The sequence below is a fragment of the Rhyacophila brunnea genome, unplaced genomic scaffold, assembly GCF_057557595.1.
Source record: "Rhyacophila brunnea isolate RB1 unplaced genomic scaffold, BYU_Rbru_1.0 scaffold_13, whole genome shotgun sequence".
Taxonomy (NCBI): Eukaryota; Metazoa; Arthropoda; class Insecta; order Trichoptera; family Rhyacophilidae; genus Rhyacophila; species Rhyacophila brunnea.
In genome coordinates, this window is record NW_028232785.1 from 25,707,826 (window position 1) to 25,727,845 (window position 20,020).

Below are 20,020 nucleotides of genomic sequence, written 5' to 3' on the forward strand. Positions count from 1 at the left end.
TGAAACGTCAAAAATGAAATGTCAAACGAAATCATTATTTTTGTTGGTTATGTTTGTGTATAATTCCTACAATATTCGATTGATTTAGTATAATATGATATAGATATATGTACGTAGAATATAACCTTACATAAATGCGAAACCATATAATATTATTACACTGTAAAACAAGATTTAACAAAATAAACACAGTGTCTTCAATAACATTTATTTTTATGTAGGTATTTATTCATTACAAACCATTATAAAACATTAACATAATTAATTGAACTCAAGATAACAGAGTATTAAGTAACATTGTGAATAGGTAATATAATAATTCGGCATCTTTATTGTTTATAAATTGGTAATGCCGTGTTCTTTCCGTCAGCGAACTCATTCATTTTGACGTTTTGATTTTCAAGGTCACTGTCACATACGAAACGAAATATCAAAATAAACATGGAAATCGGGTAATAGGTACATGAATTCACGTCCTTCGTCGTGCAAAAGTAGCAAAAGAATGGAGAGGTTTCAATTAAGTGATCTTAATTGAAATGAGGTAGGTGAGGTTATGTCCATCTCAACATTATACCTACCTACGACTTTTTAATTCTCCATGGATATAATATTATAAACGTAATAATGTGTCAAAATATAACATACATCTTCTATGTCTTTGATTAATTTTAATCTATACAACCATATTCATTTTTTCGCATTGTAAACTCTTCACGCTTGTAGGTAGGTAGTAACATTAAACTTAAGATACCTAATAAACCTATATGGCGTGAGAATTTGTAAAATATATCTCACAAGCTCTTTGTTTAATCGAAAATTACGTATAAATAGTGCATCACTGAGTGAAAAAGCATTTTGACATAAGTTAACATAATTATTTGATCTGTTTCGCGGATGATTACGTGATCCTAAAAGTGCCGCAAAAGTAACTATTTATGGGATTGACATATTTTACAATAATTGGGTGAACGATACAAATCTATAGCAATGCTTTGGCGAAATATAAAATAATAATATGTAGGTAATTATTCTCGCGAGCCCAATAATAAAATACTATCTTTTCGCAGCCTAACCTTTCACTTTTATTTGACAGTTGAAAACTAAACTGCGTTATCGGCGCGAGACATCAGTGCGCATGCTTACATACTCAACTCGTATGGGGGACTATGGTCACGAGTGCCCTTTGGTATGGGTAATATTGTCGACACAGATTATGACTAATTCAGGTAGTGATAAGTTTCGACATGCCTTATTTCGATAACCTACGTCACTTTCGCGAATGACTACGATGTTTCACACGACTCGCAAGTTCTAACATAAGGCCCATGACATCGTATTTACACTCTGTGACACCCTATGACACAGGACGCCAACATAAGAAACAGGTTTTTCGACATATATATGACCGATCGTCATAGAGTGTATTTGAAGCATTAACCAGCTCCATGTTATTTTCATTTTGATATTTCGTCAGATGATATTTAATGGTAAAACTTCGCCACGACTGAGTTTCAGTTAAAACTCTGCGTTGCTTTTCATTTATCGCTAATTTGGCAACATATTACCACTTTTATTTCGATCACCCGAAACCTTAACCATTAAAATTGAGGTTTTTTTTTAAACAAAATAATTATAAAGCATTATAAATCTCATTGTTTATGGTAACAGTACCTCTTGAGGTGATTTTTCACAAAAATAGCTCAATATTTTATAATACATGCAATTACTTTTACTGTTAATCTTTTCGAGAGAATGTAGTCTGTTTGTATCAGCAACGCTGGCACTAGTCTTCGTCGTCGTCACAAATAATGTCTAAAAGTTCCATTATCATATTTTAATCAGCAACTGGAGGCAGTGGTGACTCTGTAAAAAGCAAAACAACTAAATAAACATGAATTTATAAAATTTATCACGCCTATAATATTGCAACTAAAATTGTATGTCGCCGTACAATATGATAAGTACTACATACCGTCGGTCCCTATTAAAAAAGTCGGATCTGAAATTTTGTCATTTTCGGATTATTACGTAAAAGTTGTTTAAACACTTTAAATATTTATACCACAATCACAGTTTTTTTTGTTTGTTTGAAAAATTTCGAGATACTCAAGTTAAAAATGACGGATCTACCGAAAGTGTCCGAATAACAATGTCGGTTCTTACCAACCGACATTGTTGGCTGGGCGTTGGTGAGCAAGATGCGTCGAATCTGACAGTTGCTGCTATGTTCACCGGACAGACGGATGTTTTTATAAACGTTTAGAAAAGTTTCTATAACCCGTATTTTTATTCATTACGGCAAGCAATAGGTCACAAAGGATATTTGATGATACATCTTTGATTGCTCGTACTGAAAAATAGCATTTTGCAGATCCGACTTTTTTAATAGGGACCGACGATACAATACATTTTACTAAAATAAACACGACGTAAATTACCATAAGTGATAAATACAATATTTTTTCAGTTTTTTCCGACGTAAAATATGATGAATATTACATACAATAATAGTAACAAGCAAAGAAACGACGTAGACAATGGTAAGTATAACTTACGATACTTTTTGTTGTCGTACGAGAAAAAGATTAAAAATATTAACTTACCTTGAATCCTAAAGTCACAGTTTCCCTGGGTAGAATTTATTTCGTCCATTGTTGTTTTACTATTATCCATTTTTACAATATTATACGCTGTACTATTAATTGTCACATCTGGCCTAATCACACATTTTTGTACACGCATAGATTTTCTATCATTTGTTGTATTCTTGACACTAAATTTCTGTAGGGGCGGGCATATTACGCAATATCTATTGACATTGTCTAGATCTCTTCATTATGGTATTTAATATTCACCAAACCATACAAAAAATACAATATAACCGAAAGTTCACAGTAGTAGCGGTGTGTCACCTCCCGTCCGAAGTGAAGTATCGTAATTAGCAGTCACAATACACCCGCGCGGCAAGATATCCGTGCGTTTCCCGCGTATAGTGTTGCTAAATACGTTACCATGCTTCACAACGGAAAAATTTCAAGAAATTTGAGATACAATAATATGCAATGCTTGAAAATCGCACTTATAATACGAATTTTGAAATTCTGTTAATGGCATCATATGTAATACATACCATGGATACGAAAAATAAAAAAAAAGTGAAAAACGTAATTTTGTTAGTTACAATATTATACGTAGGAGGTGTCGATTTATTTTAGTCTCAGACTTGTTTATAATTATGTCATACCCTAATAACTCACAAGTCTTAATTGCTCTTGCTGTCGAACTCGAGACCAAAGAGGGTCATAAAAATAATAAAACATTATTTTTATGACACATTTTTAATTCTGATATTTCTTTTAGTTGTTTTACCTATGATTCATGTCACATTATAAAATGAATTTTGTAATTTTAATGAACTGACCGAACAAACTATGGATGCCCACTGTTCTGTTGGTAGGATGTTGAAAAAATACATGTATAAATTTGATTATAAATGATTTAGTGCTTTGAAACTTATTTTTTGAAATTACTTCATTCCCATATCAGTTAGTCTTCGATACTGTATCGAATTCTCTTGCGATTTCGTAAATTGAATAATATTCTTGAATACCTTGACACTATACGATTTTTTTTGATTACTTTATAAAAAATCTATTTCATAGAGAAATAATAATATGTTTTTTTTCTGTTACTAGATAAGAATAGATTATTATTATAAAATTTGTTATATCAATTATAAATAAAAAAATGTTGTCACACTTGTTTAGTAGTTCAAACATAATTTTATCCGTTCATTTCTAAATAAATATTGATACATTATTTTTTTCTTTTGTTTTATTGATGTAAACTATCAATATTATTACTTATTATTGCCATATACACCATTGAGAATACACAAGAAAAGTTTCAAATTTTTAAAACATGTGTAGAATTATTTATTTAAAAAAAACTAAATCGACGATTTTTTTGGCAAAAAACGCTTGGGAGTTTTCACATATGCTAGGCTAAATCAGCTGGGAGTAAAAAAGTGAAGCAATCTCGGCAGCTTCTGTAATTTTAAAACTAAAATTTATTTTGAATTTCCACAGTACATAACTTTGAAATTGACATTTCCGGTCACGGTGTAAGTACCACGCGAAGAATCTTATTTTAAGGTCTCAGTACTAACTCAGGGACGCTGGTGGGATCTAAGTAAACACCGATGACGTTTGCAATAGAGTTAGGAAAAATATTATTAATTAAAAAATAAGGTTTTTCGATACTTTTGTTTTAATAATTCAAATATGTATTTATTTACCTAGTCCTAATACAATCATTCTGCGTTTTATTTCGGCAGTCTGCATATGACCCTAGAGACTATAGAAAAGTATCATAAATCAAGTACGTAAAACTTTACTCAAATGTCCGCCTTTTTTCTTACGTGGTATAAGAGATAACATTATTAATATAATAGCAATAAATAAGACAAACACGGCTTGTGTGCTCTAAGTGTGCAGTAAATAGGCCGGCCATAATCTTGTTATGGTATGTGTGCAGTGATTCCCATTATCCTTTACCTGTAAACAATACCCAGTCTGTGTTCATATTATAAACATCTACTGGTGATAAAACTGGTAAACTATCATTATTATTTTGAACTATGTTTTGTATTAAGTACATGATGTATGAGTCAGTCAATATCACACTTTGAAATGTTTTAATTTAAATAGTAGTACACATTCTTCTATTTGATTCCGTACAACTTAGCAATCATGAAATAATTACCTATTATAAAATATGTTCTTAATTAATTATAGGATGTATATTTCCTTTTTAATTCAATAAGGCTTATTATTATATTATTCTGTAAATTAATGAAAAAGTAGGTACAATGTGTTTTAATAAGGAGTGCAAAAGGACTAGGGCTTAGGATATAATATACCTAATATTCTGTTTTTTTTTATTATGTATATAACAATTTAATATATATATATAACATGTATAAGGATACGCATTGAACATCACTAACGCTGTCATGACAAATTGGCGGATTGTGTGAAACAATTATAAAAATGTATTTACTTTAGAATTTCCAGGTTTTTTGGCGGATATCATTTAACTATTAATTGTGGAGTACTCCTGGCTACTAGTTTTTAGTTTTTTTTTACATTTTGGACACTTCCTTCATCTTTTTGGCGACGTTTTTTAACACAATTCGTGAGTGTCAGCACACCGTGGCCAGCCATTTTATATGGAATGCCGTCGACCACTGCAGTGGTACTTACACCATTACAAATAAAACACGCTAATGGACTTACATCGTCACCAGTTTTAAATATTTTATTGTATTTTTTTGACTTGCTTAAGGCACTAAGGCCATAGTTTACAGTATTGGCGATGCTACGTAGAACAGTTTTCTATAAAAATGAATGTCAGTTTTGAAAATTTTGGTACTTAGCGCCTTAATTAATACACAAGATATTCATATTATAATATTTGTTATTTATCAGAGAAACTTCTGCCGAATCTGAAATGCATCTTGCTAGAATAGTTGTTAACCAGGCTTCGGTGTTGTTTCGAAAGTACGAAGTGCTGTATTGACATCTATTCGGTTTGCCATTTCGTTTTTTTAATGGCATGGCCGAAAAAGTCGTCTCATATAAATCGATTGTCGAAAATGTGAAAGATAATTTTAGTGTATTTGTAATTTGCAATGTTGTATTTTATATCTTGATACCAAAGTGGCATCAAAATATTACTCGATTAGGTTTCTTTATTTTTGAGTATAAAATGTGTATGGGTTGACATCTTCCATAGACGGATTCATTGAAATTTTTGGTATTATACCTATGCAGCTTAACCCATTCGCTGTGGACCATTTAATTAAAATTTATTTACCACAATTAAATACCATGCTAAAACGCACCACTTGCGATGGACGCAGCGAATGAAGGGCAACTGTTTGCGGACCGCTCGAAAATTTCTACGGACCGGCGGTTTGGGAAACACTGTCCCAGATAATATTATTATAGTTTTACCTGTACAACTTTTTAATATATTTCCGACACTGTACATGTCTACAATACAAAGGGACAAAAACGTGAAGTTCATGATAAATAATAATTTAGGTTTTATATTCCTAATGTGATATTAATTATTGAGTAAAAAAAAATGTTGTCGTTTTTCCCAAGCCACCCTTTTTTTAAATGCATACTAAATTTAGTTATTAGATTGGAAATTGCAGCTTATTATCTAAATAACTCCAGATTGTTCTAGACATATTTTTATTATTACATAAATTGATGGATACTTATACCACGGGAACGTAAAATGAATTGACTAATTTGGGGGCGTTCTTCATTTGAAAACAAAGTGAAATTAGCTGTACCGTAGGGGATTGTTAGTTCACAGTTTAGACACGTCGACAAGTAGTTCTCGTTTAACAGTACATCCTTTGGACACAACGTGTATTTAGTCGTGTACAACGTTGTTATGCAATAAAATCTATTTTGAAAAAACTGAGAGTTACGCTCTTTTTCTTTCTAGAATTCTTATGTATTTCTTTGTTTCGGAGTACATTCATAATACAGCTATAAATAATATTATATCTGTTTAAATGTAACTATTGTTCGTATCTACCTGTATCAATTATTATTTGTCGTACAATGTTGATGTTTAACTATACACTGCTTGTATTTGTGGTAGTTTATGTAAAACACAATATTATTTACCTTTGAGTGTTTTTAAAGTAGTCTTGACTACTACCTTATTTGAATCACTATAATATCGTGTACAGGTTTTAATTTTGCAATGTTAAAATGGAGTTCTATTAAATATTAATAAAAATAACAACTTTGTATGTGGTGTGTATTCATTTTTAATGACATATTTTTTTATCTGTTTAATACTATTGCGAGGGGTGTGAGTGAGGATGAGGTAGGTAGATGGACTTCAATGGATCGAAGGTAGATGCGTGTTTGAGTAAATAACCGTTTATTCCCCTCAACAATACTTGAAACAATTCTTACACACAATATATTTAGTATTAGGAGTAAATTGATAAAGTTAAATTATAATGGCGTGTTCTAAGAGAAAAGTTGAACTGAATGCGACGAGCAGAGATTCGACTGTAGTTACAAAGATTTGACGACGTGTGTTATCAGATTCGCCCCGCTTTGAGCTTTTATAGAAATTATAACAAAGAAAGGTAATCTGAGGTCAGGTCGTTGACCGGTGACCACATGTCACTTGTTTACTGTGAGTTTACTAAGTACAAGCAAATCTGATAAGTTAGCACATTTCCGGATTGCTTTATATGGCAATGCAATATTTAATAATGCATTCTTCGTTACAAAGTTGCTAAATAATTCTTATGAATAATTATATTTTATCAAGAAAGCAAATGTGTTTATGATGAAATTTGATGTCTTGCAAATTGCTAAGAAAGTTGACTGACCTGACGTTGTGTGCCGTCAGTCAGATTGTGAATCATGCAATACGCCTTTCTTATCAACTAGTTTACATAGTAACAAATATTATTAGATACTTAAATATATTATGACGGCATTTGTTCTGCGATTCTCCATTGTTGTTTAATCTGCTTTGCGACCTTTATCACATCTGCTCCCTTATCCATTAGTTTTTTCTCATCTTTACGCGTTATTCCCAATATGCGTATTTTTATGCAACGTTACGCTACTTAATAAATAATAATCAAGACGGATTTCGATCGCTTCAATGGGACAATGTCATTTGATACAATTATTATAACTTGAAGGGTGTAATTGTTTATTGAACATAAGAAAAACAATGCTATTTAAAGTAATACTGTTTTGAAAATCTAAATCAATTAATAGGTGTAATCAAAATTCTGCAAAGGCTGCCTAAAATTTATCGGTTATGAAAATTAGTCATAACGAATTACAAAGCATTCAATAAATATTGTTTGGGCCAATTTTATTATGGTAGCGCTAATCGCAGACAAAATTCCTAACCTACTCCCTTAATGATTGTAGCTCATCCAGGCATGATATAAACAAATCAGTTATGTAGACTTCAAATGTAAATTGGTATAATAAATATAATTCATATAGGCTGTTTTACAGGTTTTTGAATTTGTGAGTGTCCTACGAAAATTAAACACGATAAAGACGTGCAATGGTGTTGCAAACTTCAAATGCACCAATATTAAATGAGCGTTAGTGCATAAACCGAGAGTAGTTGTCAGAACGAAGGACAAGAATAAAATTACGTATTCTTGACACGTGATACTTGATACACAAGGCAGTTGCCGATGTTAGACGGTAGGTATATTTGTAATTGAGGTAAGTATTATAATAATTATATTACAATTATTGCTACCCAAAATAAGATAGCCGTCTAAACTGTCAAACCGGTCTAAATCGCTCTTAAAGTTAACACAGCCAAGAGAGATGCTGTTATAACCTACCATAACCTTACCTATTATAGGTAACAATTAAAACCTCTACATGAATATGATAAACTACCGCGATATAGGCCTTGTATATTATAGAATAGCTTCGCTTAACGTTTTTGCAATCGCATTCTTTTACGGTCTAAAAACAAACCAAAACAGTCTACAACCAGTAATAATTTACATTATTTTATTTATTTTTGTTTTCCTGTCGAATTTCTTCCAAGTTCTCATCACTTGTGTTCTTCGCATGAGTGTATTTCTTGATAATAATATGTAGGTACCTAAGATAAGAACTACTTATCGAATTTTAAAAGCTGGAACATCGAGTAGTTTTGACTCGTTTGAGCAAGAAATAGTACAATATTATTATTATATAGGCGATCGTCCAAAAATACCTTTGCGATCAGTGTTGTCAACCGTACTATAATTATAGTATAATATCGTAATATAATTTAATATAAAAGTGCTATAATTTCGCATTTGCCATTCCGAAATCGACTCGTCTTCGGAAAAAAGGAACCTGCGGCCCGCGGCGAATAATTTTTCCTAAAAAAAACGAGCCGATCATGAAAAATAGGAACCTCCGGCCCGCGGTGAAATATTTACACATACTACCAAATTCTTCCTTATTTTTTTTCTGAGAAACAAAAAACCTATACATTTTCAACAGATGACAACGCGTGCTATATTTTATCCCCAAATACTATAATTTTGGAGGCTCTGTACTATAATTCCACTTTCAAAATATGGCAACACTGTTTGCGATTGACACACTGGCCATCCTTGCTATAGAACAATTACAGTTCATACATAGCCAACAACGGGGGGACGGAAAAGTAGAACCAGTCGTTGTGAATGTATTGGCTTTCTACTTGAGTCGGCAATGACTTGGTTCAATATGCTTGTGAACGACTCAATTATGAAATGGCATAACAATAATAATATGATAAAAGCCTTTAGGTAACTGATTACACTGAATCGAATCAAAACTAACATCCATAGAAAGATCATCATCATTCTCTTGCTTTACATTTTTAGTAATGAAAGTATGGTCATCTGGAGTCATTGAAAATTGCAAAAGCACGTCATTCCAAATTGGACTAACATCGATTGGTTCACGTTTTATATCCATTTTTCTGTTTATAAACGTTCAATTTCAGTGAATAGAGCCGAGCCACGATTTATTGGCGTTTCAGTGATACCATAATCGAAAAATAAATGATGATTCCTTCTAATACAATGGAAATAATAATATTAAATAATAAACTCGTAATGTTTTACATGATTTAAATAAAAATATTATGATCACATATTATCAACAGCAACTGCTATAAATTTCGGTTAGGTAAATCTTTTGGAAAAGATTAAATAAATTATATATTTAACTAAGTTACACACAACGTCGCCTTTTGTAAAGATATGCCACATGGGTGAAAAATAAAGCCAAATGGCATAATAAAATGAATATAAAATAAGTAATTCAAAAAAATATAAATTATACTTACCAGGTAAGAAATTTAATCAAATGTTTATTAACATAAATTATTAGTGAGTCAATAATGATGACATTTATAATAGGTAGCTAATATATTTTGTCGTGCCAGATTAACATTTTGCCCGCTTGATACCTGTTTAAAAATGAAAGATCCGACAAGAAATATTTGGGAACGCAGGACTAACACAGGATACTCAATTTTTATATTGTATAGCGGCAACACTTTCCTTTGACTAAACATTTCAATTCGTACACGCATTTCACAAAAACTGCGAGGTAGTGCCAAATATATTAATAAAATTACAATTTACGTACGCAAAATGGATATAAAACTAGAACCAAATGGAAGCGAATACGACGCTAATGAAGAATCTTGTTGCAATGTAACAATTATAAAACAAGAGAATGCCGACGATTCCAGCTGCTGTTTTGAGGTTAGTTTTACACAACGTGTTTATTGTATGACGTAATAATATTTTTCGCAGAAAAAGTTTCAGCATGATATATCGTATGATAATACACGTTTTCGTTGATAATAAAACTAAAAGAGAATTTCATTTCCATAGATCGTAAAAAGATATCAAATGACTACCTATTGAGATGTCATATTAAGTATTTTTTATGTGTATGGAGGCAAGCTGTCAGTATAAAGTCAACATAAACAGTGCAAACTCAATAATGTCGGTCATTTTATTTGTTTTATTGGACTAAAAATACAATTTGTAGATTGTGACAATTAGCTTTTAAAATTCAATTAAACTCTGCCTACCGAAACCATAATAGTTTATGTATGCTAAGGACGATCCAACAAAAATAGTACACATCTTTTCAGTCTTGCCTTTTTGTTTTCGTTGGATTACGAATACATATTATTCCACATATAGTCGGTTCATTTTTATAAATTCATTAGGCCTTACCTACCTTTTCCAACCATAATTGAATATATTATAAACAAATATTTATTTACTATTATCTACTATGGCTTGGATTAGGCAGGGTTTAATTGAATTTAAAATACCACCATACATGATCTACACAATATTTTGTGTTATTGATGCAACGAAAACAAATAAGTATGACTGAAAAACTGTGCACTATTTTTTGTTTAATCGCCCATAGCACACCAAAACTATTTATTACCTATGGCTTGATTTCGGCATTGTATTTTTAAAAAAACTAACAAAAACTAGCAGCAATTTGTATTCTTATGGTACGTTTACATTTGACACTTATATTGTCATATTTATGTATGACACCATATTCACTAAGTGTAAACACTAATTATATTTGCACCAGCCACTTATTTTGCGTGTGTCGACACTCACCTGTCACTTATTCAATCTACTTATATTCGCAAACGTAAACACCGCGTAAACCGAAAAATGGACTACGAATAGGATTTTGGAACGTACTTAGCCTATACCGACCTGGCGCAGCTCAAAACCTAGTGGAAGAACTTATAGTCGGACAGCATGTTATCTACTACAGCGGAAACACAGAGGGGAAACATGTTTTCGGAACTGGTTTTGTGGTCGCCAGAGAAGTAGCAGATGCTATACTTTCTTTTGAACCCGTAAACGAGCGCATATGTGTGCTCAGAATCAAAGGAAGATGGTTTAATATATCACTTGTGAATGTACATGCCCCGACAGAGACTTCACAAGAGGCCGAAAAGGATAATTTCTGTGATCTCCTTGAAGCGACTTTTGACAGGCTACCGGGACATGATATCAAATGTGTGCTAGGAGACTTCAATGCGAAAATAGGGAAGGAAGCTGTATTCAGACCTCTTATTGGAAAAGAGAGCCTACATGATCATTCTAACGAAAATGGTAAAAAAGTGGCTCTCTTCTGCAGCGCCAAAAACTTAATCGCCCGAAGTACCACTTTCCCTCGTAAAAATATACATAAAGTGACTTGGAATTCAAGGGCCAGGAAGACCTTTAACCAGATTGACCATTTTCTAATTGATAGACGACACCATGAAGCTATTGAAAACATTCGAAGCTACAGAGGCGCTGACTGTGATACGGACCACAACTTATCGATAGCAACCTTTAGGGAAAAACTTAAAAAGACAGCCCACGCAAATGCGAAGACGAGAGTGAAGTACCATATAGAAAAGCTGACAACTCCAAACGGTAGAGATAGCTACAGAAAAGAGTTAAAAAACCAAGTCGTAAAACTCACCGAAGGAGAAGCCTGGAGTATCGATGAGAGGTGGAAGAGACTAAAAGAAGGAATGGTAAAAGCTGCGGAAGTCTCGATAGGACTGGCACCCAAGAAAGTAAAGTGCCCTTGGTACGACGACACATGCCGACAAATGGTGGAGGAGAGAAGGGCAGAAAGAGCGCTCTATCTGCAAAATACGCAGAGCGAAGAAGCACAGAAATGATATAGCGAGACGTGCAAAAATGTCCGAAAGCATCTGAGAAAGTGCAAACGAAGCTTCATCAAAAGTAATTTTGAGCAGATGGAAGAAGAAGCAAAACGAAATAAAACTCGATCATTCTTCTCGAAAGTGAGCTTTGAAAAAAGAGGCTTTAAACCTAGCACGCTACAAATCAAAGATCAACAGGGTCAGATAGTGGCAAACAAAGAGCAAGTGCTAAACATATGGAAGTCCCATTTTGAAAACTTACTTCAACGCTCTGTACCAGATGAACCTTTGGAATTGCCAGAAATCGCGACAGCAGAACCTCTTATACCGCCACTAAATAAGGCAGAGTTGATGAGAGCACTGATTTATTTAAAGAATAGCAAATCGGCAGGAAACGATAATATTCCATCGGAGCTTCTCAAGCATGGAGGAGAAACCTTTCTTAGTGCCATGCTTGAGCTACTGCAACAAATATGGGAGGAAGAAAAGATCCATGAAGAATGGAAAGAATCACTGGTCTGTCCTATCTTCAAGAAAGGGGACAAACTCGACTGTGCAAACTACCGTGGCATCTCTCTTCTTCCTACTGCATACAAAGTTCTGTCGAACATTATTCTCGAAAGAATTCTACCATATGCCGAAAACATTCTTGGTGACTACCAATGCGGCTTTAGACGAAACCGCAGTACTACCGATCAAATCTTTACACTGCGCCAAATCTTTGAAAAGAAATGGGAATACGCCCAAGATGTACACTGTCTCTTTGTAGATTTAAAACCGCATATGACTCTATTGATAGAGAAGCTCTCTGGAATATATTGAAAGAATTTGAAATACCGTCAAAACTTATAAATATAATAAAAGTATGCATGGACGGATCCAGAAGTAGAATTCATATGCAAGGTAGTATATCAGAATCTTTTGAGGTGACAGCAGGACTAAAACAAGGCGACTCTTTATCACCAATGCTGTTCAACTTAGCTTTAGAGAAAGCCATTAGAGAAGCTCTGAAAGCAGAAGGTGGAGTTACCCTGAATGGGTCCCATAAAATATTGGGCTACGCAGATGATTTGGTGGTGCTCGGAGAATCTGAAGAAGAAGTCAGAGATATTTTCACTCCTCTGGAGGACACAGCGAAAAGGTTGAACCTACGAGTAAATATGGGAAACACCAAGTATTTGAAAATGACAAGAGGCATTGAACCCTCTGGAAACATTGGAATAAGAAACTCCTCGTTCGAGAGAACCTCTTTCTTCAAGTACTTGGCTCCAACATTACCTCTAAAAATAAAATGTCCCTAGAGCTCTCTGACCGACTGAGAAGTGGAAATGCAGCGTACTTCGCGCTAAGTCGTCTGTTCAGGTCCAAAATGCTGTCCATCAAAACGAAATTCCGGGTGTATAACGTGGTGATCAAGCCAATCGTCATGTATGGATTTGAAACGTGGGGTTTAACAGAAAAACAAGAAAAGGCGCTCCAAGTGTTTGAAAACAGAATCCTTCGGAGAATACTTGGACCCGTCAATGAGAACCACCGGTGGCGCATCCGCACAAACGCTGAGCTCTTCGACCGATACCAACCTAGAATCACTAATATTCTGAGGTCAAGAAGGCTCAGATGGGCGGGCCACGTTGTACGATCTGAAAGATCTAGAACTCTTTATAGGATTTACAAAGGCACACCAGCTGGCACTCGACCTCTTGGCCGCCCTCGACGGAGATGGGCGGACAACATTCAAAGGGATGCGGAAAGGCTGGGGATAGTCAACTTGGAAGAGAGAGCGCTGGACAGAGATGCCTGGAGAAACGTTGTGCAGTCGGCCATGGACCTGAACGTCCCCTAGCGCCAGTTTAATAATAATAAACACCGCGTATTCGACAATTTCGAACTTGCAGCGATATATCACCAAGGTTGGAGTACCGTCTACTTTTATGTCAAGTACCTGACACATTATTCGTAGTTTGACAGGTAGTGAATTGCATATGTATATTCCTAAAACAACGGACAATCAATTATCATACACCTTGAATGTACCTATGCCCAATGCTTACGTTAATAAATGTACTGTAGCGATCTGTCAAAAATCATAGACAGTGAGAAATAAATCGGATTTGCCGTGTTCTATGGATTTTGTTCGGAAATAAAATATTATCTATGAATAAAACATCGCTTGTTCTCGGCACATACGATTAATTCTGATGCAGTCCGTGAAGAAAAAATGCGCTTCAAATGGTATTACCTAATTCATTTTGGCCCACACCTGCCCTCATATTTCGATAATATTATATTGAATATGCAATGACGAGACACTTCTTAACAAGTGCTTATCGCAATGTTACTGTTAATCGTTCTTCTACACTTATGGCATTTCTGAATTTTCTTCTTGTTTTTTGGCAAAAGGTCCAATCTTGCAAACTAAATTTCACAAATTGAGTTGGATCTACGGTTTTAAGCTTTGACATTAAACGGAAAGCACCTAGTTCTTCTCGTCGCTGAATCCATTTCCGCATCAATTTAGCCGTTTTTTCCTCATTTTTGTTGCCAAAAGACTCGCTGTTATTTTCTTTTTTTTACATTTCCATATTGACAACTGACAACTGATATAACGTTTTTGAGAAGTATACGAAATAAGAATCCGAATAAGTTACAATGCCATATGTAAGCACCGCATATATTTATTCCAAATGTTGCATTGAATAAAGTGTAGAGACTTTATTTTAACGAAAAGTATACGAGAATTTTATGTCAGATCCATGCAGGTGTAAACAGTAAATGAAATTTTATGTCAGACACATAAAATAAGTATAACGGGATAAGTGTCAGATGTACACGTACCATTATAGTACGTTTACGTTTAACACTAATATCGTCATATTTATGTCGCTATATTCACTTAGTATACACAGTAATTATATTTGTATCAGCTACTATCAGACACTCACCTGTCACTTTTTTGTGATTTTACAGAGGCTTTGACTGCGGCTCGCTGTCATATCGCCTCTTCTCTTCTAGAAGGGGATCCGTCGATCAAGTCCTCACTCCTATTCTGTTAAATAACCTTACAAATTTGCCTAGCCTCTTCCGTCTTACCCACCGCCACGACACCCTTATAAGACACTCCGTTATAAGACGCAGCAAATTTTAAAAATGCGTTATAGTTGGCCATGTGGCGACCTTTTTTCAAATCTTCGGTTTGTATCGTGTAGTTCTCCGCCACATGGGCATGTTGAACGTTTTAAACTATTGCCGACTCTAAAGACGGCGTTGGTTAAACTCAAAAGAGCTTGGCAGCGAATCCACTTACCCAGTCAAGAATTGATTGGTTATCTCCAATCGCTATTAGACATCAGGAAGGAACAAATATGTGTTTCTGCCCTAAGTGAAGGCATCCTTCTTTCGTTTTTAGGTCTTCGACGCCGCATCCAGCGTAACTTCTCCAAATCACTGGCGTGTTAACCTACCCTTACCTGGCATGTATTCAATTATATGTATTTTTCTTTCAGGATCGCAATATAAACATGACTGATATAACGGCTGAAAATATGTCCCAGTCTGACAGTAACTATGCAAATATCTCTGAAAGTACAAAGCATTCATTGAAATATGATGATGCAGTTGGATCTTCTTATTCTCAACTCAGCTCAGAAAATCAGGTATCATTTATATAATTCCTTATTTTACAATGTTAAATTATATCTCTGTATTCAACCTCAATCGGCATAAGCCAGTGTTAATGCGTAGGTAAGCACCTATCTAGCAGTGGCGAGGGGTGGAAGTAGGCTGTCAAGATTTGAAATTAATAGTGCACACTATACTTTGTCAGTCATACTTATTTATTTTCAATGAACCAGGAAGACAGTTTGCAGATGGTACCGGCTAGTTTTTAATTTTAATTAAACCCTGCCCAAACCAAACCTTAATAGTATATGTATGCTATGGGCGATACAACAAAAATTTTGCACACCGTTTCAGGCATGTTTTCCGTTTAATTAAGAATATGAACGTATCGGCCAGTTTTTTTAAATTCATTAAGCCAAACCCTAACATACGTATTTGTTTTTATCAAAGTCTACAATTTACAGGTGGAATTGGTTAGTTGCCTCGTGCCTCGTTAGTTACCTCGTAGTTAACCGTGCCTCAACCAAACCATAATAGTTTTAATATATTGTGGGCGATACGACAAAATTGTGTACATCTTTTCATTTATACTTATTTGTTTTCATTGGAATAAGAAAACATTGTTGATTCATTTTTTTTTAATTTATTAAGTCCTACTTCGTAGATAAACCATAATCGATAAAAAAAAATATCTATAAAATACCTTAAATTGCATATGGTTTAATAGAACTATTTTACAGACGATTGTTAAGTATTATCTACCACGGCTAAGATTAGGCAGGTCGTAATTGAATTTAAAAACTAGCCAGCACCATCTGTAAATTGTCATTGTTTTGGGTGCACTATCTACGTCGAATCTCAATAGCCTACCTCCACCCTCCACCCTTTGCCACTGCTATTTAATTTTTGACACGTCTCGTATAACGTTTTAATCCAAAAACGATGTTATGTGCGCTTGTGCAGACTCTTGCCGCCAGTTTTGATATTCATTCTAGATTCATTTTAGATTCTTATGTAATAATATGTTTTAATGGTTATTAGTTGAGGAAGAAGATATTCTAGCATTGCAGTCAAGATGAAATCACTTTAGAAGGGTGTTAGTCATTACTCCTGTCGCTCATTGAAAATCGTCTCGACTGGGATAATAGTCATTAATCAAAACTGAGCGCACCATCATACTTCCTTAAGTGCGTATGGATAAAACCGTGTGCTGTATGTCCTCGTGACCAATATGCTTCATTTGGCAACGTGTGTTTTGTGAATAACGACAATTCCACCTGGACGTATTCGACATGTTGCAAGCGAGACGAGTTTAGATGTTCGCACTGCCAAAAAAATCTCACACCATTCTACCTTCTAACTTACATACAATGACATTAATATGGACGAAGCATCAGGAAAAAATGACACTCGCTTTTTTGTCGGATCTGCCGAATTGCATAATCTGTTCTCACGCATTACAATAAAGGTGATATGCTACATATTCCCGACTCTTTTTGTCGGGTCTGCCGAATTGTTCGGTTCGAACGGGTTCGCTCAAATGAACATTGACACTAGAAAAACTGTTCTAACGCCATTACAATAAAGGTGATATTGCCATAAATTACCTTTGCCTGATATCGCATAGTGGAAATTGCGTGACGTCTACCTATATATGTGCAAATGTCGCTATGCGCGCATTTACTTCCTGGCTACTGTATTGAGTGCTTTGTCCATGAATAATGTCATTGCTTATATACAATATATTTAAGACTAGCGCTAGAGCAATATTCATGTATTCTTTGGAAATTTTAGCGCTTTTTTTTTAACTAGTACAAATTTAGCTGTAGGCTTAAGCGACGGCATATAATGTCATGGGTCCCAAGTTCGAATTCTGGGTCCGCCAAATACACACATTGTTTTTCAATTTGTATTTGAGTCAAGTGTATGGTCTTAATAGGTCGTAACATCTATTTCTTGTAAAAACAATTCGTTTATACAAACCTCTGGCCTGTGAAGGCCTATATGACTTTATCAGGATCGGACATTATAAAAAATCTATCTATATAAAAATGTAAACAGCGAACGACTTAATTCTGGAATGTGGTTCATGTACTACTTCTTTTTCACCGGCGATATAGAATGCTAGGAATTATTTAAGACATAAAACTCTCGGTATAACTACTTACTTTAAGGTTTTGAGAGCATTTTTTATTTATAAATTGACCGAATCGTGCTCATCAAACATATTTTTTTTTAGATTTCTACTCAACAATGTGATGCAGCTTCTACAGGAAGTCAAAATAATGAAATTCAACTGGCCATCGTGGTAAAAACCGATAATGTTGATAAACGAGAATATGCAATGAAAGGAGTGGAAGACATGGTGGCGCAGTATTCAGAAATAACTATAGATGAACAAGACATAAAGACAGAATTGCAGACAATGTACGCTTTGCCGAAAGTTATTCGAATCAAGCTAAAAAAAACAACATATTTTCCACGTAATTTTGTTTGCAGTCATTGTTATGCAACATTTGGTTCTTCAAATTCGTTAAAAAACCATATTTCGTGTATTCATTCAAGGGATAATCATCTCAAATTGCACAAGAGAAAATATACTGGTGTAAAACCATATCAATGCGATGTTTGTTTGAAAATATTCTTTTACCAAAGCTATCTAAAATTGCATCAAAGAACACATACTAGTGAAAAGCCATACCAATGCGATGTTTGCTCATCTAAATTCTCGCAGTCTGGTTACCTCATAATTCATAAAAGAACACATACTGGTGAAAAACCATATCAATGCGATGTATGCCCATCTAAATTCTTACGGTCTGCTGACCTCAAAACTCATAAAAGAACACATACTGGTGAAAAACCATATCAATGCGATGTATGCCCATCTAAATTCTCACGATCTGATGACCTCAAAACTCATAAAAGAACACATACTGGTGAAAAACCATATCAATGCGATGTTTGCTCTTCTAAATTCTCGCAGTCCAAAAACCTCAAAATGCATAAAAGAACACATACTGGTGAAAATCCATATCAATGCGATATTTGTTTAAAAATGTTCTCGGAAAAGAGTAATCTAAACAGGCATAAAAGAACACATACTGGTGAAAAACCATATCAATGCGATGTATGCCCATCTAAATTCTCGCGATCTGCTGACCTCAAAACTCATAAAAGAACACATACTGGTGAAAAACCATATCAATGCGATGTTTGCTCATCTAAATTCTCGCATTCCAGACACCTCACAATACATAAAATAACACATACTGGTGAAAAGCCATATCAATGTGATGTTTGCTCTTCTAAATTCTCGCAGTCCAAAAACCTCAAAATGCATAAAAGAACACATACTGGTGAAAATCCATATCAATGCGATATTTGTTTAAAAATGTTCTCGCAAAAGAGTAATCTAAACAGGCATATAAGAACACATACTGGTGAAAAACCATATGAATGCGATGTTTGCTCATCTAAATTCTCGCAGTCTGGTGAGCTCAAAATTCATAAAAAAAAACATACTGGTGAAAAACCATATGAATGCGATGTTTGCTCATCCAAATTCTCGCAGTCTTGTGACCTCAAAATACATAAAAGAACCCATACCGGTGAAAAACCATCTTAATGCGATGTATGCTACAATTTTTTGTGACGCGACACATGCCGATAAACCATATAAATGTCAAAATTAATTGTTTGTATAAATACAGACAGTCTTATCAATTAAAAAAACATAATGTGCTGAAGAAACACCTGTGAAAATTTACTAAATGATGGCATGATGATAGAAACATACTAATACTCTATAAATAAAACACTAATAATTTATGTGTGGTCTGGTTTACTCTATGTCGTGGTTATTTTATATCGATAGTTATTAAAGTGTTCTAGATCATTTTTTTTACGCCTGTGGAACTTTAAAAATACGCGTAATATATTATAATATTTATTATTTCGTTGAGAAACTTCTGCCAAATCTGAAATGTATCTTGCTAGAATAGTACGTGGGTCGGGATGTGTAGTCAGGTAAGTCACAAAACAGCAAAAATGAGATATGAATGCCACTATACTACAAAAAAAATAATCTTTCGTTGTGTGTAGTCAGGTA

At 34.3% G+C, this 20,020-nt stretch overlaps 1 protein-coding gene across 1 annotated transcript; it reads left to right on the forward strand.

The window, feature by feature from the left end:
• Window positions 1-18,264: 18,264 nt before the first annotated feature.
• On the forward strand, window positions 18,265-19,773 carry LOC147077064 (uncharacterized). The gene has a single exon (XM_085940682.1). It carries the CDS (start codon window positions 18,272-18,274, stop codon window positions 19,535-19,537), a length of 1,266 nt encoding a protein of 421 aa, XP_085796808.1. The 5' UTR covers window positions 18,265-18,271; the 3' UTR covers window positions 19,538-19,773.
• Window positions 19,774-20,020: the final 247 nt, after the last annotated feature.